Genomic DNA, 23,462 nt, shown 5'->3' on the forward strand with positions numbered 1-23,462 from the left:
AGTCAGATTACTCCAGCAAGACAATCATCCAGGCATTTCTTAAATTATTGATCTAATAACATTATTTGATTATTTGACAATTATTTGATCTAATAAAATAAAACAAGACCGAATTGACCCAAAGAAACGTGTCTGACAATCATGACTGTCCATTTCTGAACACTTTGATCACACAAGGGTTGACATGATGGTACAACCAACTTGCCATAGGCTGCACCCATGAGCATTATTTGAGCTAATCCAATAGAATAAGGAAAATGAGTTGGTTTAATAAAAGAGATCGGATTGGCCCAAAGAAACGTGTCGGTCAACCATGACTCTGCATTCCTGAACACTTTGAAGGGTGGACACGATCCACCACCACCACCATCCCCGCACGGTCGCCAACACCCCTCAGCGCCGCCTCCGCCCGCCAGGGGCCGCTGCTGCCGCAGAGCGCGAGAGGACACTCTACCCCGCCCATCCCCTCCCCCCGCGCCGCGTCCTCTATGGTCTCGGGGGGTCACTTCCGGGCCGCTCTGGCCCTGCGCAGTCGTTCGCAGCGGCGCAGTGGCGGAAAGATGGCGGCCGCCATGGCGTGAGGGGCCGCGGCAGCCGGGCCGGGCCGGGCCCCGTATGGAGGCCGAGGCGCAGACGCTGCGGCCGCGCCGCATCCAGAACCAGAACGTGATCCACCGGCTGGAGCGGCGGCGCCTCAGCTCGGGCCGCGCGGGGACGCACTGGCACCAGGTGCGCGTCTTCCACCAGAACGTCTTCCCCAACTTCACAGTGGTGAACGTGGAGAAGCCGCCCTGCTTCCTGCGCAAGTTCTCGCCTGACGGCCGCTACTTCATCGCCTTCTCGTCCGACCAGACCTCGCTGGAGATCTACGAGTACCAGGGCTGCCAGGCGGCCGAGGACCTGCTGCAGGGCTACGAGGGCGAGATCCTGGCCAATGGCAACGACCAGCGCTCGGTCAACCTGCGTGGGCGGCTCTTCGAGCGCTTCTTCGTGCTGCTGCACATCACCAATGTGGCGTCCAACGGTGAGCACCTGAACCGCGAGTGCAGCCTTTTCACAGATGACTGCCGCTACGTCATTGTGGGCTCGGCCGCCTACCTGCCTGAGGAACCGCACCCACCCTTCTTCGAGGTGTACCGCAACAGCGAGTCAGTGACACCCAACCCCCGGTCGCCCTTGGAGGACTATTCCCTGCACATCATCGACTTGCACACGGGCCGGCTGTGCGACACAAGGACGTTCAAGTGTGACAAGGTCATCCTGTCTCACAACCAAGGGCTCTACCTTTACAAGAACATCCTGGCCATCCTCTCCGTGCAGCAGCAGACCATCCACGTCTTTCAGGTGACGCCCGAGGGGACCTTCATCGATGTGCGGACCATTGGGCGCTTCTGCTACGAGGACGATCTCCTGACTCTGTCGGCCGTCTATCCGGAAGTGCAGCGGGACACACAGACGGGGATGGCGAACCCCTACAAAGAGCCCTTCATCAACTCTCTCAAGCACCGGCTCTTGGTTTACCTGTGGAGGAGGGCGGAGCAGGACGGCAGCGCGATGGCCAAGAGGAGGTTCTTCCAGTACTTTGATCAGTTGAGGCAGCTCCGCATGTGGAAGATGCAGCTGTTAGATGAGAACCACCTGTTTATCAAATATACGAGTGAAGATGTGGTCACCTTGCGGGTGACAGACCCCTCCCAGGTAGGGCCTGCCCTCTCATCTGGGCAGTTACAAACATAAAAACTCGGCTGCATTTCTGGTCTAAATGCTTGTTTCAGACTGAGTGGTAAAAGGGGAGGCTTGATTAGGGATAATTACGTAACTTGGATCTTTTTGTTGAAGACATTGGATGGTGCCTTTGGTATGTAATAACGCTGGTATTTCTTGCTGTTCATGATCTCTCAGATGCCTTCGAACTTGTAGACATTAGAAAAGCGTGCCATTCATTATTCCTATTTCCCAGCAAACTGAGATGGTTCTCTGTTCTGCTTTGGGTGAATTGTCTAGTTTGTTGTCACATTGTGGTAGCATTAGCAGTTTTAATTTGTATCGGGGACTTACTATTTTGGGTATTTTAAAAACCCAAAGTGAAAGAGGATCTCTACTCTGAACAATGGTTATAGTTTTAAATGTACCAAATGATGAGACCTACTATTTTCCTTTCACAGATCCCTCTACACTTTAAAAATTTTGGTTAAGAATTACTTCATGCCAGTCATCCTAAACATAAATAAATTAATGACATCCATTGTAGCCCTGAATACTGCACCTTCTTTCCACCATGGTATCTACACCCTTTGGTATCTAATCCCTGTTTCTGCTGCCAAAACTGTACATGTAGTTTGTCTTTAAAAATAGCTTCTTGTATCAATCTCTTCAGTCCTTGGATAATCTTATTCTTCAGTCCTTGGATAATCTTATTCTTGACCCCTCTCCTATTCCCACCAGTTTATTTCTTCTAAGGCAGTGCCGGAACTGAACAGTGGTTCAGAGGCAGTAATGCAAAGTAATATAACAAATAGACCATTTGAGAGGCCTACCACAATTTAGCCCTGCACCCTCTTGGAGTTGCTCTGACCCCCTTCCCCTTCCTGATCTGCTGCTCTGCTTTCTTTTCCCTGACCTGTGCTTCCTGCTGGACCTGCTGCTCTGCTTCCCGCTCCCTGCCCTAGCTGCCCTTTGCTGCCTGTCTTCTTGGTCTGTGGCATGCCACATATAGAGGCTGCCTGTACCCCTTGTAGCACATATGGCACACTTTGGCCATTCCTGGAATAGCTATTAACTTTCTTACTCTGTGATGTACTTCTGCACATTCCACCCCATGCTCTTTTTAGCTTCCATAGTCTGACTTTACCCAATGTACTGCCAACTACAGTTTGTAACTCATGGGCTGTTTACTGAGCTGGAAGTGGTTTTATCAAAGAAATACACTTGTCACTACGCTTTGGCTAATCTCTGTGGTACCCACAAAACATCCCTCCCATACTTGTTACCTATCATTTCTGTCTCTCCCCCCGCTCTAAGGTCTTTATGTTTCAATCTATTTGAAGCTGATCCAAGACTACTTCAAAAAAGACTAAACGATGTAATTCCCTTCTTTTTCTTATTTTTACTTCCTATACATTAAAAGAAATGTAGGGATTCTAGCAAGAATTCCTTACAAATATTTTTGCTGATTACTGTTCACTGTTTTGTTTTCTGTGGAAGTTTGGTGGTAGTTTTCCCTTTGATCTTGATGTTGTTCTTTTACTAGGACTAGAAGCTATCATGAAGGGACAGTGGTTGTCTGTATGTCAAATTAATCAGGTGTGGGGTTGCAACTAATGGTGTTTGCAGTTGTTTTAACTGTTGAGTTCTTGAGGGTTGAGTTTGTTTTGCAGATGCAGTGTTTGAAGTATTTACCAGATACTGTGGCATGTATTCTAGGGATATCCCCAGACAGGGAGTCTTTGTCTAAATGATTCACAGTGAGGTGCTCCTGAGTCTCTTCTACTAGTCCAGGAGTTTTGAGGATTTTGGCGACCCAAAAGAACTTAAGCTGCCCTTGCTAGGTGAATGCTATGGATTCTCCTGGATCAATTTTTTTCCATGGTTCCCCAGGCATTTGAGACTGGCTTGGGTTCTGGAGTCGTTCCATTTGAAGACCTGTCAGACTTCATAGCTGATTCAGACTGGGGCTGGTTTGCAGTGTTAGATGCAGGCAAAACACTAGACTGTTCATTCAGGAGTGGCAATCAGTTTCTTATTTCTTTCTGGGTAAATTCTGGCTGTCTGATCACTTGAGCTGTTGAGGTAACCAGTTTTATGTAAAAGCACTGGTGGCAAGGGCTTCCCTTTTCACAGAGAGATTGGCTACAACAGTGGATGTTGACCTTTTTCTTAATGGGACCCATGTGCAAAGATCCACGGCCTGTCCTGACCCATACCCCCCTGGCCCTGCCGGTGCCCAGCCCCCAGCTGCCCCCATCCCACTTGGAGCACGGTATTTGTGGCAGCTTCCACTCATGCAGGCAGCAGCAGTGTGAATCTGGCCCTGGCATGGGCTGGAGGGAGGAGAGGCCTGTGGCACCCCTCTGCTCTGGGCTGGGGGTGCCACAGAGCGCCAGGCAAACCTTATCAGGTCATGGCCCCTCCCACCCCCTCAGCTGCATCTCCTGACTGCCCTGTCTGCATGAGCATGGGCACTGTACTGGTACCACCTGCCAGACACGCAGCTTTCCTCTGTACCCCCTCTCCCCACCCCGGCCCCAACCCTGCCTGGAAGGGGCAGATGCCTTCCTGCTGCCCCTCTGCCCTGCCACAGCTCACAACTCTTTGACATATTTTTGCAACCCATGGGTTGAAAAACATTGAGCTACAGTGCACCTTTGATTCATCCATGCTCAGGCTAAACCTCAGACTCTCTGATTTTGTCAATTTCAAAGCTCTTTCTTCTAAGCTGTTGCATGAGACTGGGTTGAGGAAGTTGGAGAAAGCATTGTGCGGATTTTGTTGTGTTGGGAGAGAAACATCCAGGTTTCATTTTTGAACTTATAAAATGTTATTTTAAGGTATTGTGTATGCAGCTGGACAGGGCCTTTTTTTTTTTCTTTCTTTTTAAATGAAAGCTTAACATAGAACATTTTAGCTTTACCAACCTTGCCAAATAGCCCTATCATCATACCCTGCCATCTCCCACTGTTCTTGAATATTTTTTGTTCCAACAGTAGCTGGGCTCTCTTCAGTGAAAATCTCTGTTCCTTCCTGTGCACTCAAGTCTAACCTTCCCTGGTGGTTTGTTAGTCATCAGATTATCTAGTGACGCTTGAAATGGTGATGCAATTTAATATTTAAGCCTGGTTTCTTTTTTCTGATTTTTGGAATCTTAATGTTAGGTTAGCAGGGAAATTAACTATGCGATTCAGAAGGGTTTTTCCACCCTTTAGACTTCTACACACATCCACTGTAGAGCTAGAAGGAATCAAAACTGAAATTAGGGTAGTGTAGTGTTCAGTCAGGCTCTCAGATGAGTCTGGACATGATGTGAATTAGAAATACTACATTTCCCACCCCCTTACACCCCCCCCACCCATACATACCCCATAGATGTGTGGCTGGCTACCCAATATATTTAATCTATTGCACAACGCATACTCACATGTTAGAGCTGTTTGTAACACCTAATGTGATGTGCTCTGGCAGAGTGCACTGCACTGATAAAAATTTACCTGGAGTGCAGTGGTTCCTATCAAAGGAATATTTTGCAAACTTAATTTTTCAGTCTTCAAAAAGGTAAATATATTTGCGGCATGGAATTGGATATTCAAAAACCTTTTCCTTTGGTTACCCCTTCGTGCCAGTCCCCAGGACCTGTAAGGGCTTTCCGCTCCTGCAGCGGTGACTTAGCTAGCATAGGTGACAAAAGTAGTCCATGGGTATCTAGGCCACCACTGCTTTCCCCCATTTTATGATGGTCTAATTTCAACGTGCTAGCAACAGCTACTATGAAATACAGTCTTAGAGAAGGAGACACACTATCTGGTTTCAGGAGAGCTGCCCATGATTTATTCCCCTATTCTTTACCCCAGTGTACAATTTATCCCAAAGAATGATATTTTGGGATGAGTCTCCAGCTGTGCTTCTATTAGACCAGACCTATAGTGTATGTACACCAAGGTGAGTCTCTAGGTTGAAAGTATATTTAGACCCTTCTGAAAGCAGTTAATAAAAGTGAGGATCCTAAGGTCTGAGGTCATCGGGTATCGTGGCTGTTGAAGGCAAAAGGGTGCTGATCTGTTAGCTCTCCTGAGAGTTAAAGGAGTTCACATGTGTGGCTGGTAGCTGGGCTTGGGGATTAATGCATTTGTGAATAACCTTATCTAGGAAAAGATTTCCTCCCAAAGTCCTCAAATCACTGCAATTATAAATCCCAAATGTGGTGCCTGGAAATTCTTGGATAAGAGTGTCAGAACTAAAAAGAAGTGGGTAATGTCTTTGAGGTTTTCATTTCTGTACCAGCAGGGTACCTGGAGGACACAACTTCTGAAGGCAGTGTTGGAACACAATGCACTAAAAAGGCTCATCTCTGCATGTTGGAAATATTAAGAACAGGAAGAAAATAATGCCAGAAAAGAGCTCTCAGCTCTCCACATACAGGAAAAATAATTTGTTGCCAGCCAGCACCTGGTTTAAAATCACTTCCTCAGCAGGAAAGAAAATTAAATCTGCCACTTTAAAAAACATTTTATATTTGGTGAAGGTTAGGGAGTGAGGAAGAGAAAACAGAAATATTGACGTCCAGTTTGAAATGAAAAATTGGAAGCACATTGAGTTCCCTCCACAAATAATATGTTGTAGTTAATAGGCTGGATAATTTGGTACCTATTGAGGTATTTGAATAGCATAATGAATTTGTATAGGGAATGTGGATTCTCCTGCATTGCAGAGTAATTGGGGAAAGTGTCTGTCTTGCGTGGTGTGGGGGAGACGGGGCAGAATTCCAACTAATATGGGGACCTGTGTACCCGTGCTCTGCTGATAATTGTTGTCTTTTGCTCCTCTCTGCAGCCCTCCTTCTTTGTGGTATACAACATGGTTACCACAGAGGTTATTGCTGTGTTTGAGAATACTTCAGATGAGCTTCTGGAGCTCTTTGAGAACTTCTGTGATCTCTTTAGGAACGCCACCCTGCACAGTGAGGCTGTCCAGTTCCCCTGCTCTGCCTCCAGTAACAACTTTGCGAGACAGATCCAGCGCCGGTGAGCCATTTGGAGCATGCCTTATACCATGTAGATACACGCTCGCCCCACCTATTCAAGGCCAGTATCAAAAAGCTATGGCAACCTTAAGAAAGATAGCTTCTTACTGACTGATTGGGATTAGAGTTCATTTTGAATGTGGCTTGTAATGCTACAGCATGATGGTTCTGGAATCCTAGAACACCCAAAGCTGAGGCAGGATGTGTATGACTTGTATTTAGTCTGTGTGAGCTTTTTTAGTATTCTTAGCTTCTGACAGACCCACCCCAGAAAATACAGTGACAATCTAGCATTTAAACCAGAGCAAATCATTTCTGAAACAAGAAGGCTGGAGAGGGAGGCATCTTGTGTTGTGACTTCCTTCAAGCCTGTTAGAGCACAGCGTCTGTGCAGCATTCACCCATGAAGTCAAGGTTCAATAAATCCAAAATTTCACCACACATGGGATTTCTTTTGTTAGGCAGGCTTCCCCAAACTGAATGGAATAACATTGCTGATGGCACTGTCTATAGCAGTGATTCCCATCCAGAGTTCTGTGCATGCTGGGGTGATCCAAGGTCCTTTTAAGAGTGTTGCTCAATATTAGCACTGTTATACATGTTTCACAAGATAAAGCCAGAGGTTTTGAATAAAATCCATAGTATAAAAAGCATTCTGCCATGTTATGGCCTTTCTGAGTTCTTTGCAACAGAAGAATTACTTCAGTGGTTTTCTGTAGTCAAAACTGGAGTGAAAGCTAAGAGCTGGGAGCCTGGAGTCTAACCAGATTGAGAACTGTTGTTTTATGGTGTCAGTGCAAAGTGCTGACCTGTCTAGTCTCCTTTTGAAGGATGAATGAAATATAAAACCAAACAAGAATTGTACAGTTGGTTTGAATAGTCAGAAGGGGTGTTAATACTGTATTTACCCAGATCCAAGACAGCTTTAAATTTATGATGACTTCCCAGTAGTTAGATTTTATACATGGAAATGTGTACGTTTGTTATAATTTTCCTTGTATAGAATATGATTATTGGAGGTTTGTCTTAAATTCACCGTCCCCTGCCCCATGGCTGTGGTCAAGAAAGCAGTGGCAGGAAGTGAAGGGCCAGACCCCCTCCCACCCCACCCTTGTCCCCCTGTCAGACCTCCTGCCTCCCGGGTCCTCTTCACCACTTGCCCATGATGCCTGTGCTTGCTTTCTGTCCTTGGTACCTGCCTGCTTGACCCCCACTATGACTCTGTCTGCTGTCTGCCAGTGCCAACACCCACCCCCCTTCTTGCTGTTTACCTTTGAGGAGGCTCTGTCTTCAGCTCTGGGGGAGACAATGGTGGCAGTCCCAACCCTGGTCTAGCCCAGCCAGGCATAAACAGCAGCATCAGATCTGGGGCTGGAGCCTAAGATTAGCTGGGGGAGGGATTGTGGGAAGGCTGCAGGGTCTCCCCCATGTTTCTTCCAGCCTGCCCCACAGAAATCCCTTTGCACGCCCCATTTCACAGGATCTCCCTCATGCTCTCATCCCTACCATGGGTCTCTTCCACATACCCCTCCTCCACCACAGATCTCCCCCATACCTGCCCCCCCCACCTACACTGCACGGTATTCTCTGTACTATCCCCACTGCATGTCTCCTCTCCCACCATATGAACCACTCTGGGCTGGGGCAGGTGGCAGCTCAATTCCAGCTTTGGTTCTAAGCCTGAAACCAAGGCTGGAGTTGAGTCACCACCTGCCTCAGGCAGGTACTTGAATTGAAGATGAGGCTTATTTCCTGCCTCCCCCCATGTTATTTGGGGCAGAAAACCTTGTCCTGGATTCAAGTGAACGCAGTTAATGTAGGGTCTGGGGTTTCTTAAGCCATCCTTTGGAATGTGTTGCAAGGTAGCCCAAGTGTTCCAGGAGCTTCTGTTCTTCCCATGACTTGTTTAACAGTGCCATAAACACTTGCTGACAGTTTCTGCGCTGATTTCAGAGGCGGACATCTGATTTAAGCTGCATGTCACTGACACAAGAGAAAGCAGACTTAGTTTTCCAAGGAAAATCCTTACAGCTTTGGAGAGATGGCTCTTAATGCAAACAGCTGAGGTGTAATCCTTGCCTTGGGGCTTAAACCAGAGGCAAGATTCTTCTTGCCACCTCCCTTTTTGGTTGTCTGGACTTATAGTGGGGCTTTTTGTATGGCATGGTTGGGCACTTCATACACAAATAAAATACTTTTGCTGTGAATGTTTACAGTGTACCATGACCATCTGACTCCTGTAGGTGCGATTTTTGTAATGCTGGCCTCCTACATGTTGGCTTTCCCCAGAAGAAAGCTCAAAATTAGGCCTGTGCGAAGTGGCTAGTATTCATTTTGAATTTGGCCAATTCAGGGGACAGTGATTCAAATCACAGTCCTGATTCGCTTTGGCTGAATCTGATTCTGAGATTCAGCAGCAGCCAAATCTCTGAATCAGCCAGGCCAGGTCCATCCCCCACCTCTCTCTCAGCCAGGCAATGGCTGCCTCAGCTCCAGGCACTTGTAAATAAAAAAAAAAAAATCAAAAAAAAACATCCCGACTCAGAGGGTGCTGCTGGGCAGGAGGCAATCCCTGCTGCCCCACACTGTATGGGGGGCTCTGCATAAGCCTCTTGACACCCCCCCCCCCAACTTCACTTCCCCAGCCCTCCCATGGGTGCCCAACACAGGCCAGGGCTGGCCCTTTAAGAAAAAAAACAAAATAAAAAAACCCCGGGACTTGCTGCTTCTGCTGGTGGGGGGGCTGTCCCTGCTGCCCGCCACTGCCCTGCAGCACATGGGGGGCTCTGCATGAGGTCCTGAAGCCACTGCAGGAGTGGCGAGTCCCGGGGCTTTTCTCGGTTTTTTTCTTAAAGGGCTGGAGCTGACTCAGCTGGGACACCTGTGTGGGGGCTGGGAGAGCGAGGGGGCGGGTTGGGAGGCTCATGGCAGAGCTCCCCATGCAGTGGGGGACAGCAGAGATTGTCCCCCTGCCCAGCAGCACCCAGTGAGCACTGGGGCTTTTCTTTAAAGTACTGACCTGGGTCGGGAGGGGAGTGGGAAAAGTCAAGGGGGCTGGCAGGGGTCCCCCCCGTCCCCGCCCCTAGTACTTACCAGCTCAGAGCTTGCTTCAGTTCTCTGCTGCAGCCATCAGGGACTGCCTGAATTATCAAAGCTCTCCAAATCTTTTCTGAAGATTCGGAGAGTTTTTAATTGATTTGGACCTTTGGTTCCCTGATTTGATTTGGATTCGGAGATTTGGCCACTGAATCAGGCCGAATCTCCTCCGAATCAAATCAACACCCAAAGCTTTGCACAGCCCTACTCAAAATATGCTTGGGAAAAAAAAAATTCTAATCTAATCCATGTTGATCTCCACCAGGAAGAACTTTTCAGACATAGGGCTGAGCTAAACAGCTGCAGGCTTCTCTTCAAGGTTCTTTCTCCTCTACAGTTTTGCCCCTTTATATAATCAAAATATAATAGGTGGAGTGACAGGTTTCCCAAGTTACCCTGAAGCCTCAGGAATCTGGCTGTTATTACAAGCCCTGTGGCCTTCACTTCCTTATGATCTTTTATGATCTTTGTAGTAAAAGCTGGATTGATTGATAAACTGCTAATCCCCTTGTCCTATTTCTGAGCCTGTGGATTGCCTGTACTGCAGGACAGCCAGAGTCAGGCCTTGTGGAATGCCAAAGTCCATCAGGTCAGTCCATCAGGTCCAAAACAGAATAGAAACATGAACTGAGGTGGAAGGTAAAAGCTCATGAGAATTGAGGCTGCTGGGCAGAACACAACTTCTGGAATCAGTGCTTATAGCTTTGGAACTGCTGCTGTTTCTCTCTGGTATCCCTGCCTGTTTCGTGCCTTTGCAAATGAAATCTGTGCCTTGGTCTGCTGCAGGTTTAAGGACACGATTGTGAATGCAAAGTACGGAGGGCACACAGAAGCTGTGCGGAGGCTGCTGGGCCAACTCCCGATAAGTGCTCAGTCTTACAGTGGCAGTCCCTACCTGGACCTCTCCCTTTTCAGCTATGATGACAAGTGGGTTTCAGTCATGGAACGGCCCAAGACGTGTGGAGACCACCCCATAAGGTATGAAGCTCGTTTAGAAGACTGTCGGTGGGTGGAATTGAATGCGTGTAACTCAGAATTGTATGTACACCTTGCCCTAATCCAGGGGTCAGCAACCAGTTCCATGTGCACCAGATACAGTTCACGATGGTATTTCAGTGGGCCTGCAAAGGCTGGATATTGTTGACATTTTAGTGGCAGGGCAGTTTAGCAGCTATTCAGCAGCTAGGGGATTCTGTGGTGGTAAATTGTGTCCCTATTAGAGACTAGGGAAAGGTCCAGTGTCAGTGGCTGGGATGGAAGCACCAGCCTGCCTTGGGTTGAGCTGCATTGTTTCACCCTACCGCTCGTAAAAGGTTGCCGACCAGTGCCCTAGGCTGGTTGAAATATCTAGGGATAAGACAGCTGCCTTTGCTCTCCTCCAGAGCAGAATGCTTTTTTTAAATAGTCCAGGGGTTGAGCCTTTTTCATGGATGTATCATAGAGGGCCCTTCCAAAATCAGAGGTGAGGTGTGCAGGGCACATCGAGAGAAGAAGAAATGGTGATGGTGGGGAACCTTGAATAGTTCATCACAGAATCGTAGAAGTGAGGGTTGGAAGGGACTTCAGGAGGTCATCTAGTTCAACCCCCTGTTCAAAGCAGGACCATTCTTAACTAGATCGTCCCAGCCAAATCTTTGCCTAGCCAGGTCTTGAAAACCTCCAAGGACGGAGTTTCCACCACCTCTCTAGATAATCTGTTCCAATGTTTGACTACCCCCTTAGTGAGAGAATTCTTCCTAATATCTAATCTGAATTTCCCTTGCTGCAACTTGAGACAATTGCTCCTTGTTCTGTCATCTGCCATCACTGAGAACAGTCTAGCTCCATCCTCTTTTGAATCACCCTTCAGGTAGTTGATGGCCACTATTAAGTCCCCACTCAGTCTCCTCTTCTCTAGACTAAACAAGCCCAGTTCTCTCAGTCTCTCCTCATAAGTCATGTCCCCCAGGCCCCTCACCATTTTGTTGCCCTCCACTGGACTCTCTCCAATTTTTCCACAACCTTTCTGTAGTGGGGGGCCCAAAACTGAACACAGTAATCCAGATGTGGCCCTACCAGTGCTGAATAGAGGGGAATAATCACTTCCCTTGACACGCCTACCAGTGCAGCTCAGTATGCTGTTAGCCTTTTTGGCAATGAGGGCACACTGCTGGCTCATATTCAGCTAATTGTCCACTGTGACCCCCAGGTCCTTTTCTGCAGATGCTGCCCAGCCAGTCGGCCCCTAGCCTGTATCGGTGCATAGGATTGTTTCGTTCTAAGTGCAGGACTTGGCACATGTCCTTATTGAACCTCATGAAATTCCTTTTGGCCCAGTTGTTGAACTGAGATTCCCCTTCCAACCATTACAGGATGACAGCTAGTGTGCTGTGGTTCCAGTGTGAAGGAAAAAGTTGCTTTGAGGCTAGTTTGCACTAACAAAGATCTGATTTGGCCTGCTGTCGAGTCCTGTGAATACAATGGAAGGCTGTGTATAATGCTTGCATAATTGGTTTGACTGTTTTTTGCTTTGTTATTTATATCTCATGTTTTGAAGCCTAACAGCTAAAATTATTTCCCAGAGTTATTCAGTCTTTCCATGTAGCAAATGATGGACTTTTTATTTCCCTCTTTACTGCCCTTCCTTACCCTGTAGTGCACAGGAAGTCCGCTTGGACAGCAGGAGTCTGGGCCTGGTATAAAAGCCATTCTGCTTCTATCAGTTTCAGTAGCAGAAAGGTGTCATAGTTTCATAGTAGCTAGGGTCAGGAGGGACCTGAACAGATCATCTAGCCTGATCCCCTGTGACAGGCAGGAATGAATGCTGGGTTCACAAGACCCCAGACAGGTGATCATCCAACCTGCTCTTGTGTCTCTTCTTCAGAGTGGGAAAACCTGTGATGCTTCTTGTAGAAGAACAGGGGCAGTTTGACACTTGGGTTTTAGAAGCAGCATCTGAGAACCCAGTGCTTTCCCACCAGATTTGAAGGGTCTTGAGGAAGAATTGACCCATAGACCTGAACAGGCTGAGCATGCCAAGGCAAAACTTGTCCAGCTTGTTGTGTTTCAAGAGCAGACTTTAATTCTACATCTTGTGAAGCAAGAGACAATTCTAAGACTGAATACTGAGCGCTGTGGCTGCCCAGAGGTTGGGTTCTTCACCTGACCAGAAACAGGGAATGGACCAGAACCTGCCACCAACTGTGTGGTCCAAATCTTCTTGAAAATCTGGTTCCTTCATTAACCAGCCCCACCCTTCTCACCTTAGATGGCAGGACCTCTGATCATTCATACACTTGCAGTCCCCCGTATCATATGTTAATTGAGTCCTGTCTGGAATTTGCTTTGATGTCAAGTGTTGTACAGTCTGGAGAGAAATAGCTGATCCCACCCCCACCTCCACCTCCCATTGCTGTGCTTGATGAGAAGACTCTCTGGGAGGTGTTTGTTCACCAGCGCCAACATGTGTGCAGCTTCTTCAGACAAAAGGGAAGGGAACTGCAGATATTTGCTGCGGTCATGTCTTCTGTAGTAAACAAAGCAAACTACTACTTTCCCTGCCTCCCCTGAGCAGCCTGGCATTTTATAACTGGATTCTCTAAAGCTCAAAGCTGTGCTGAGTCAGTCAGGACTTGAATGAGGCTTGGAGTGGTGGGGCTTCTGTACTTTGCCTTCCTGCTTCAAGTATGCAGAGCACTTCAGTGGTTGAGGCCAGACTTAACCATTCAGCAGCTGACAGAGTGCTGTCATGTTTCTTGCGTGTACAGCAAGGTGATTAATACCACAGCTGCCCATCATGGTGAAAGGAGTTGGACATAAGAGGCTTTTTCTTTATTTTTCTTGACAAAGGAAAATTATATTTGTCGCAAAAGTTCCATACCTGGCTTTAGCACAAACGATCCCTACCCCCTTGCTGCCTAAGGGACTTTCAGGCTGTAATTTATACTCTTTTTGTATCGCACATCATTTAAAAACCGTCATCTGTGCTCTGCACCAAACCCTGCACTACCTCATGCTGCTTTTAGCATCCCTCCTTCCCACTGCTGGCTTTACTCTCTCTTTCCCCCCTGGACAGCTGCAGCTGTCACCCTTTGTTGGCTGCCGAAGAGGCAAACATCCTGCTCTGTGGCATTTCCCCTGATAGAGGGGCTTCAGAGCTCTTCTCACGTATGCTTGCAAAAGGTTGGGCAGCAATGTCCCAGCAGGGGACCACAAACTGGTTGGGCTGCTATATGCTGGGAAAGCAGCATTAACACAGCGACTCCAGTATTAGAGCATTAAAGTCAGTGGACAGGGTTAAGAAGGAGCCTATTTAAACAAGAAATGGGCAGCAGATACTTTTTTTTAACCATTTTTGTATGGTTTTAAAAGACTAGTCTTGCTGTTTTTATTGACGCGAGTTTTATATTTCAGTGCCTAATTTATCCACTGAGTGCGAGCCCATGGAAATGGCCTCTGATTGCAGAGCACTTTTAAAAATGGATGTAAAAATACCAAACCAAGCCCATCTCTGAGATTACAGGGAGCTCATCTTGAGTATGGTAAATTACTGTGAATTGGAGAGACAGGAGCAGACCATAGGCCGTGTTTTACTTAAAAACAACCCCCTGCATGCCTTGTTCTGTGTAGGAGGGAAAAGGGCTTTTTGGAAAGCCAAATACCAAGATTGTAAATCTTCTGCTTGGTTCTTATGTGTAATTGGCATTCAGATTTGCTGGGGGAGAGAGGGGTGGAGAGTGGCTGGCTAGAAAAAATGTGAAGAATTCAGTAGGCTGCATTATCAAAAGCCAGAGCGGGGTCAAGCAGTGAAAGGAAGTCACCTTCATGTGTCCGGAGCCGGTGCTGCCTGTTGGAGAGCTGAATACACTGTGACAAGATGGGGGGCATGGGGGCGTTAGTAGCCTGTGCTTTTCAGAAATGCTTTTATACCTTGAAACCAGAGGCAAGTGCTAACACCCAAAGTCTACCAGGCAGGAAGCAGAAGGCAGCAGTTTGGGAACTAGAACCCTGTGGCAGTAGCAGGGAAAAATGTCAAAGCAGCTGAGCCAACATTGGGGTCAGGACCGATGATGATTCATGTTGAGTCTAGGTGGTTTGCAAAGGTACAAAATCCTGCCTAAGAGCCTGCCAAAGTCTTGGGGCAGTGGAGAAGGTTATAGAGAACCCTGTGTTTCCACCAGAGATGAAGGGAATGTAGCCTGAGACAGCTTATATATTATTTATGGCTTTGAGACCTAGAGAAGAGTGCTCCAGGACTTGAGAAAAAGTCTGGAAGCTGCAAAGGAAAGATAGTCAGTTATGTTGCTCTGTATGGGAGCCAGACCATCTCTGAAGAGCAGCAACTTTGAGTCACATTCCAGAGCACTGCAAGTTTGAGACGATTGCATTGACAATCTTCTGTGGAAATCTGCAGGGGACCAGAAGGTCTGGTTTGAACTGAAACTAGCTGCCAAGTAGAATTAAAGCATTGTAGAGCAGGGCCAAATCCAACAGTTATGCCTCTTCTGAATGGGGACACAGTGAAAGGACCTGAGGGGATTTTCCCAGAATGAGCTTCTGTCATTCCTGTGCTCAGTCAGTGCTACTGATTGTCCAGTCACATGGTGAGGACATCAGTCCTCTTGCCAGCGTACCTATTGGTAAATACAGAAATGGAACAAGGGGTCAGCCATCAATGGCACCAGTCAGCCTTTTCTGAGGTATCCAAACTGGCAGTGCCAGCGAGCAGTAGTAGTCATAGCCAACTTTCTCTGTTTCTCTTCCTTTCAGATTCTATGCCCGGGATTCTGGCCTCCTGAAGTTTGAAATCCAGGCGGGACTTTTGGGTCGACCCATCAATCACACTGTACGACGCCTGGTTGCATTCACCTTCCACCCCTTTGAGCCCTTTGCCATCTCAGTGCAAAGGACTAATGCAGAATATGTTGTTAACTTCCACATGAGGCACAGTTGCACATAGTACAGTCTACAGCTGGGGCAGCTGCTGCTACCAAATATATGCTTTTGTCATGGACACACCAAAGCCAGATGTTCATGCCTTCTGGGATACCAAACCATCATTCACTGGAAAAAACCCTGACCTGGAAGCTCTTACCAACCACCATAATTTCTCTGGACTGATACTGATTCCTCTTGGCTGATACTTGCAGGCCAGCCAGCTCCTGAAAGCAAGTCCCACTGAGTTCTGAAGGGGCCATCTTGACAGGAGATTAGTCATGTGAATGCTGCTGTTTATCATGACCCACCTGGTTTGCACTGTTGCATTAAATCCTGTACCTTTTTTTGCTATGCTTATTGGCAAACCAGATGTGGTTGCGAAACCCTTCCTGTTTCCCTGAGAGGCAGGTCCTTTTTCTCTTGCATTGTCTGTTTTGTGCTAGCACAGGCCAAGTTGTCTGCCATCTACATTGATTGCTTCTTTCTGTATCGATGCCCTTCCACATTTTTGAGAAAAGTAATCAGTCTAGAAGGGGGAGAAAAGGAGCTGCAGCAGGGTGGTTTTTTGTTGTGTTTGAAATGTCAGTGATAACAGGGAAACAAAACTAACTCTTGTTCTAGTTCAGGCAGTGCACGCAGACTACTTCAATATGCAAGGTGTGAGAGGAGAAAGGCCTGTGAGGAGTGCCATTAGAGCAGGTCCCGGAGTTCAGAGAGAGGCGTTCCAGACCTGATTCTTATGCAAGTCACTTTATGTGCCTTAGTGTCTGTAGAGCAGTGTGACCCCTGCAGAGGGAAGGTGGTGCATTAGTTCAAAGGGAAGGAAACTGGAGAAGTTGAATGGGGAGTTAGATGAGCTGGAGGCTAGGGTGGGAACTAGGTAGTGAATAGCAGGGATGCGTGAGAGAGCTTCGGAGATGAATGGTCGCTTTTGATTTTTTTGTTTGTGGCAAGAGACTTGATACCTTAAGGGGAAATGCTGAACGCAGGGAACATGTCCCAAGTGGTATTTTCACCTTCTCTAGTACCCGGACTCTGCTGCTCTGGGTGTCGCCCTCTGTCATTGGCTCTGGGTGTGCACATCAGGCCCATGATAGTGGGAAACTAGTTTAGATTAAGTGCATTCTGGGTTTTGCACAGGGAGACTTCATCTGTATTGCTGAGGGCTTGTTGCTGGAGGTTGGACTTTTTGCTGACTTGATATTGTCTATCCTCTCCCATGTCGCATGCTGTTCTCTGCAAGAACTGGAAGTGACATGGCAAGAGGTTCCACTTGCTGGGATCAAAGCACAGCTGTTTCACATTAGATTCAGTGCAAGCTTGATCTCTGTAGTATCTGCAGTGTTTGAAGGATGAGCTACTGGATTTCAGTGAAGATCTGAATCCAAATGCTTGTGGGTCTGAGCTTGTGTACTTAAAGAAATGCCTGCTCACCTTGTTCTGAAGCTGACTAGGTGGTTGGCTGCACTTTTACTTTGTACATCATCCTAGCACTCGTATATCTTATGTATGTTGTTAAAGAATGCAATCCTCATAGGTTACAAAGAGCTTATGAAAAGTGCTAGTTTGGCAACATGGGAGACTACTGTTCATCCATTCATGTGACAAGCACAGCACAGTTAGTGATGGGGCAAACATGTCCTTATGAAGGTGTCTGCTTTGAAGGAAAGGGGAGTTGTATCTCATGGACCACTGAAATTTTGGTATCTCCACTCTGCTACTAACACTGGGGCCAGTTGTGTTATGGTTACTTGTCCACTAAGGATGTTGTGAGGTCACAGATTTTTGTCACATAATTCACTGAATAGCCAGCAGATCTTTGTATTTTTGGGACTGTTGACCTGGCAGGGTTTGGATACCTTATTCCCGAAGCCTTGAGCCATCCTATCCCCTAGAGATTTATCAGCCCAGATTCTGTAACCCAGAATGCAATTTCACAGTTTTAGGGATTTTCCCCTACAATCTTTCTCAAAAAACTTTCTATTAAAGCTCAGAGTAGGGAGTCTTTGCACATTTCATCTTGTTGTAACTCAATGTAGCTTCTTGGTAACTGAATTATCACTTCCTGAATACACGTGCACTTGCCAAAAGTGTTCCATCTTATTACTCTCTTGTTGTCAGTATATTTTTTGGTCTTTTCCAAAGTACTCAGCAGCTCTGACCACGATTCAGTTAACTCCTTGATGTCACTGGCTAGTACATCTATGACTCTCTGATGTGTTGACTTTCCTAAGCAGAATATATATATTCTGCTTAGGGAAGGGCAGGAAGCATGGGGTGCTGAACAGGACATGGGATTTGGAGACCTTCCTCATTCTGCACTGAATTGATGTACGAGTGTCACTGGTAACTTCCTGTCTCTGTGCTGCTGCTTCCTCCTCTGCAAGTGGAGATGACACATCCCTGCCTCTGGAAGGTGCTTTGAGACCCATGGCCAAGAAGTGCCAGATAAGTGCTAAGTATTTTCTTAATGTTTTTAAATGACTTGACTGATCCTTCTGAGGAGCACTGATTGCCTTGGTGCAGCACTGGAGATTCAGTGCCAAGGGTTGCTGCATTTTATATCTTGAGCAAAAAGTTGATTTTACTACGGGAGCTTATTGATAAAGAAACCGCTCCCTGAGTCTCACACTTAATGCTCTGACTCTTTTATTTAAGACACAAAAAATGTATGTGTGTGTGTATGGGGAAAAGGGACAAATATTTTCTGCTAATATTTTTACTAGATTAGGATGAGAACTTGTTAGCCACACAAATAAACAGAATAAATGAGAACTTGTTTACAAGTCTGACTCATCTCCTTTGTTTTCCACACTCTCCTGGGAGATATCAGTGGTAAATGGAGTCTTTTTATGACAGAATTGTAGAGGTATGCTTGGCCGTGGGGAAGGTACATGTATGTTGTTCCCCCTTTTCCAAAAGCGATCAATCTGTTGTGCTGATGTTTTACCCCAGAGTGGTGCGGAAGCTGCTACAGAGCCACTTGTGCAGACAAAAGCACAAGCTAATGCCAGAGGTGAGATGCATTTTTTTTTTTGTGTTCCCATTTCTGTTTCCAAGTTGCTCTTACCATTTGTGACCCAGACATTTTTCTTCCTCTCTGTTCCTAGGTTTCATCCTGGGGCTATTTCATCACTTATTTCTGAGACATCAGCATAAGAAAGTGAAGCCAATATGAATGACTTGGCAGGCCTATCGCTGCTTGTAATTTGGGTCAGAAAACCTTGGACTTTTTGTTTTAACCACATGCACTTCCCAGATGGCAAGTACCACTGCTGAGCTCTATCTGTGGCTGAGAATGCACAGGCTGGGTCTTTCCAAGGTGATTAAGCCTTTCACTCAGCTGGGCACTGATTGCTCAGTGAGTGGTCCCTGACTCAAGATGGAAAGCACCTGGGGAGTCCAGTCACTTCTTTGTTTTCTAGGTACTGTCCCTCTTTTGTGTGCACAATTGTTTCTCCAGCAGCTTCTCAAGCTGGTGTCAAAACAATTCCATAAAAGCCCTTTGGCACTGAGTAGTCCGTAGTTCAGGTCAGCTTGGCACAAACTGGTAGAAATACTCTTTCCTTGAAAAAGGCCATGCATTGGCTAAACAGTGAAATTCTTTTTTCCTTGATACTTGGGAGTTCTGGTAGAAAAAAACACATAGGGCAGTTGTGCAAGGATTATCCATAGCAACATTAGGCCAGAAGTTACAGAAACTGTGGCAGAATCAAAAATACAGGCTGCTGTACCTCCATAAATCAATTTAATCGCAAATTCCTTCTGAAGACTCCTTTCAGTTAACCTTCTAGCACTGACTTCCTCTCCTCCACTTCTGCTCTCTTTCTTTACTTTGCTCCCTTGTGCTCCTCATGTAATTACAGAACCTTGCTTCTGTGCACACACTGTGAAGTGTATCTGTTATGCTCATTTCAGGCTATTTTGACACACAAGAAAGATTCAGATTTGCAACCTGTTGTTCCTAGGGCCCACCCTGTCTATTCTCTTCCTCCAGCCCTTTTAGCAGGATCTTTGTCACCCCTGTGGGAAAGAAGATGAAGTTAGTGAGGTGCAGTAAAGCCAGGAAGGTAGGGAACTTGCAGCAAACCAGGAGCGTTTTTCCAGGTAAATGTTGTAGGAGATGGGTGAACACCACAGAAAAATGTTTAAATGGGGGTAATCAAATTATGTGCTGGGGGTGGTGTTCTGCATTACTCCATTGCGTTTCTGGATCCTGGTCATTAATGTGTCATTACTGCTGTGTCTTTTTGTCTATTTGACATTGTTCTGAAAGTTGTCTCTTTGTTGTCGTTGAGGATTATCTTGCTAAAAGAAGGAAACGGAACGATTGACTCTGCCACACTGCTGAGGTGTATAGTCAGGCAAGTTGGGGGGAGTAGAAAGTGTTCTAGTGGCCAGAAACCTGTAGGCCGAGCCAGCTGTGCTATCTGCTCATCCAATGACCAACTGTTTCTTGATTGAGCTCTGTCTTTTTTTCCAGTGCAATGATTGGGTAAGGATTTTAGATAATGTGCTAGAAAATGCGCTCTGTTTTTGTTTTGAAAAAAGTGCTAAATTACATGGATTATTTTCCCTTTATGCAATACAATAATATTGGCCCAGCTTGAAAATTGTAACAGCCTGCAATTAAGTGGCTTGCGGGTAGTTAGCTACATAGCAGCAATTTTGTCAGAAGATACAACTATGAAGAAGGGGCAATACAATAGGGCTGGTGAGTTGTGACAGAGCTGTAGCACACCTAGTTAAAGGCTACACTGGAGAGTAGTAATGCTAATCCAAACATCCCAATTCAGCTTCATGGCTGGTTTGTAATGCCAGGTTAGTATGCTGGCTCTTTGGTTTTGATTCACAGGAAGACAGCAAGCTTGAAATTTGCTGCACCATGTGGGCATCTTTGTGTATGCCCTAAGGAGGTGGCCTCAGCAGACAGCTGCAGCTGGTTGTCTTCTCATCTTTCTCTGCACAGATCTTGCAGTGCCTTCCCTTTTGTTTTGTCCCTTCTCCACAAACCATTCTGGGCTCCTGCCAGCCAGTTGATGAAATCCTCTCTTCAAATACTTTCTACTTCCTGTGGTGCATGAGCCTGGCAGAATCGCCATCTGCTTTGTAATGACTGGAATGCCAAGTGCATTGAAGAATTCAGAGAAGTTTGTTCGCGTGTTGATGGGAGGAAGAAAGGCTGGTCGGGAGCTCCATGAACTTCAGTGGAATCTTCCTTCTTCTCTCCTCCCTCCAGTAGAAAATCCTTTAGGTGAGGAGATCCAGAGGGTTTTTGGCTGCCAGCCACTGCAGATGGAGGACATTTTGTGGAAACTAGAATGAGGCTGCATGGAACTGGTGGAAAATGTAAGCACCCCGAGCCCCCACAGCAGTCTGACTGATCAGGCTGGAAGCTGAACCCATAGCACTGGTTAGTCCTTTTGTACAGTTGCTAAATCACAAAGATAACAGTCCCATTCAGTCTAACTTTTAATCAATAGCCCACTTCGGAGCATGATAGGTATTGGTTTTCCATGACCATAGGCTTCCTGAATGGCCTTACAGTGGGCCAAGTACAATGGTGACGTAAATCTTAGGGAAGTGTAACTTTTCACAGGTGAGACCCATTTTAGCTCCCTCACCTCCTTAGAGAAGAACATAAGGCCTCTGCTCCTGGACATGCTTCTTCTTGCACTTCTGTATCTGGGGCTCGACTCATCCCCATAATCACTACATTTCCCTCCTCCAGCCTCACTAGGGGCAGCTACAGACCATGGATATGCAAAGCAGCAGAAGAAAATGAACTTTGGCGCTCTCAGCCCTGTTTTCCATTTCATACGCCCTCCGACCTCCTAGCTTTAGTCTAGCTGCACAAAGAGTGAACGATCAGGACTTTCCCCGCAACAGGTGTGGCTGCTCGCATTGGGTAATAGAGCCACGTCCAACCGCGGCACACTTGTCTGTAGCCAGAGTGCACCTTGGCTGGGAGCTTCTTGACTCTAGGTATGCTTGATTTGGGAGCAGAGACGGGCAACTCAGGTGGCACGCAGAGGGCTGTATCGGTGCAGGCCCCTAGGGAGCTCACCCTCTGTGTGCTTCTCAATGAGAAGAAAATGAAATGGTGGAAGAGGAAGGGAAAGAGTTGGTGTGAAGCTGAAGAGATGTGGCAAAGTGAGGGGTAAGCAGGAGGAGGCCCGGCAGACTCCAGAGACCAGCTGTGATTTTAGTGTTATTAGGATGAGCGCTGCATCCCCTCGGAGCAACTGTTGCTGTCTCCATGCCGGTCATTCGATAGCTCTTGGTGCTCATCAAAGGCGTAAAACGGAGCGGTGGTGGGATTAGCTGTACCTGCCGCCCTTGGAAAGCACTCGGGGAGATACAGCATTTACCCCTCCCCCGCCTCACAATTGAGCTCTTGCTAATCACTGTCACCATGACAACCAGGAGACGGCCTGCAAAAGCAGCTATCAACATGGAAACGTCCTCGGCGCGCACAGCAACAAAAACAGTTAAAACAGCAGCTTGGAGAGGAAAGAGCAGCTAGAACACAGCCTGGGTTCTCCTGCCAGAGGAGGGAGAGACAGTGTGGGTGGGTGTGTGTGGGGTGGGGGGGGTTGCTGTATGAATGTCTGAGGCCGTTGTCCTCCTGGGTGTCATTCAGAAACGGTGCCAGAGCCTTGGCCCCATTAGCCACTGTAGGGTGGAAAGTAGGTGCCTGAGCTAGGTGATGCTGTCCTTATGCCAACCTCTGCAGGGGCATCTCACTGGTGCTGTCCAGACTCCCTCAGACTTCTTGAACTCAGCCAGGGCATCCTCTCAGTATGTTATCCAGGGGTTCTCAGTCTTTCTGGACTTGAGACACACCTCCATAAGGTTTGAATGGAGTGGCACCCAGTTCCAAAATCCAATTTATATATTACAGTGCTTACCTTCTTGCAGAGGGTGGGGACTGGGCAAGCAGGGACTAAAACTGAGCCTACACTTATCTTTGCACATATAGCTTACCTCCTCATACCTCACAACAGCTTCCAAAGGATGTGGATACACCCTGGGGTGCCCTGGCACCTTAGTTGAGAAACACTGACACCTGTGCCTCATTTTGGAATTGCTCAGCCACAGAGCACAGTACTTTCTTTCTCTCCCCACCAAGCCTGGACACTATTGGATGCAAAGCCTGGTGAGGTCAGCAAGAAAGTTTCTTGCAGGTGTTTCAGATCTGGATTTATGTCTGTACATACCAGTCTGTTGGGTTGTCAAAGGCTGCCTTTGATAACCCCCCAAAATACTGCTTTTTGATGATGATGATAGAAGTGGTCATTCAAATGAAAGGGTTAACTTTGCAAATGAGCCATGCAAATGTGTCCAAATACCTGTTTTAACAAAACGAAATAGTGTTCCAGAGGCTTGCAATAGCTCTTGGAGACTGTCCAGTTTGCATTGGTCAAAGTATCCCTTCTAAAACTGTGCGAGTACCAGTAATTTCCATATGATGACCAGCAGTGTTGTCTGGTTTATTAATGGAATTAGTTTTCCTCCCTTACCTTGAGAGATGTTTGTGGTTGTTTTTACTGCTTTATTTTTTTCTTTCTAGACCCTGGGTCAGGGTTAGGCTCTAGATTAGCCCTGCTGATGCCTGCAGGAGGGAAAGCTGGGTCACTGTCTCAGTCCGCATACACACGTTGCTAATAAATTGCATTTTTTCAGCAACAGGGAAGGAAAATGACAGTCAAATAGA

The 23,462-nt window shown here is 46.8% G+C and overlaps 1 protein-coding gene across 1 annotated transcript; it reads left to right on the forward strand.

The window, feature by feature from the left end:
* The first annotated feature begins 545 nt into the window (after positions 1 to 545).
* DET1 (de-etiolated homolog 1 (Arabidopsis)) lies at positions 546 to 18,534 on the forward strand. The gene is made up of 4 exons (XM_019533743.1): positions 546 to 1,698; positions 6,544 to 6,734; positions 10,616 to 10,807; positions 15,578 to 18,534. The coding sequence occupies exons 1-4, from the start codon at positions 616 to 618 to the stop codon at positions 15,765 to 15,767; spliced, it is 1,656 nt and encodes a 551-aa protein (XP_019389288.1). The 5' UTR covers positions 546 to 615; the 3' UTR covers positions 15,768 to 18,534.
* Positions 18,535 to 23,462: the final 4,928 nt, after the last annotated feature.

The sequence above is a fragment of the Crocodylus porosus genome, unplaced genomic scaffold (assembly GCF_001723895.1).
Source record: "Crocodylus porosus isolate Cpor-Errol unplaced genomic scaffold, CroPor_comp1, whole genome shotgun sequence".
NCBI classification, from domain to species: domain Eukaryota; kingdom Metazoa; phylum Chordata; order Crocodylia; family Crocodylidae; genus Crocodylus; species Crocodylus porosus.

What these genes read in the sequence shown, in the direction of transcription:
- DET1 (XM_019533743.1), top strand. Translation starts at nt 616, where the DNA reads ATGGAGGCCGAGGCGCAGACGCTGCGGCCGCGCCGCATCCAGAACCAG. An exon ending in GGGTGACAGACCCCTCCCAG is followed by an intron (nt 1,699 to 6,543) that starts GTAGGGCCTGCC and finishes TCCTCTCTGCAG; the next exon opens with CCCTCCTTCTTTGTGGTATA. An exon ending in TGTGGAGACCACCCCATAAG is followed by an intron (nt 10,808 to 15,577) that starts GTATGAAGCTCG and finishes TCTTCCTTTCAG; the next exon opens with ATTCTATGCCCGGGATTCTG.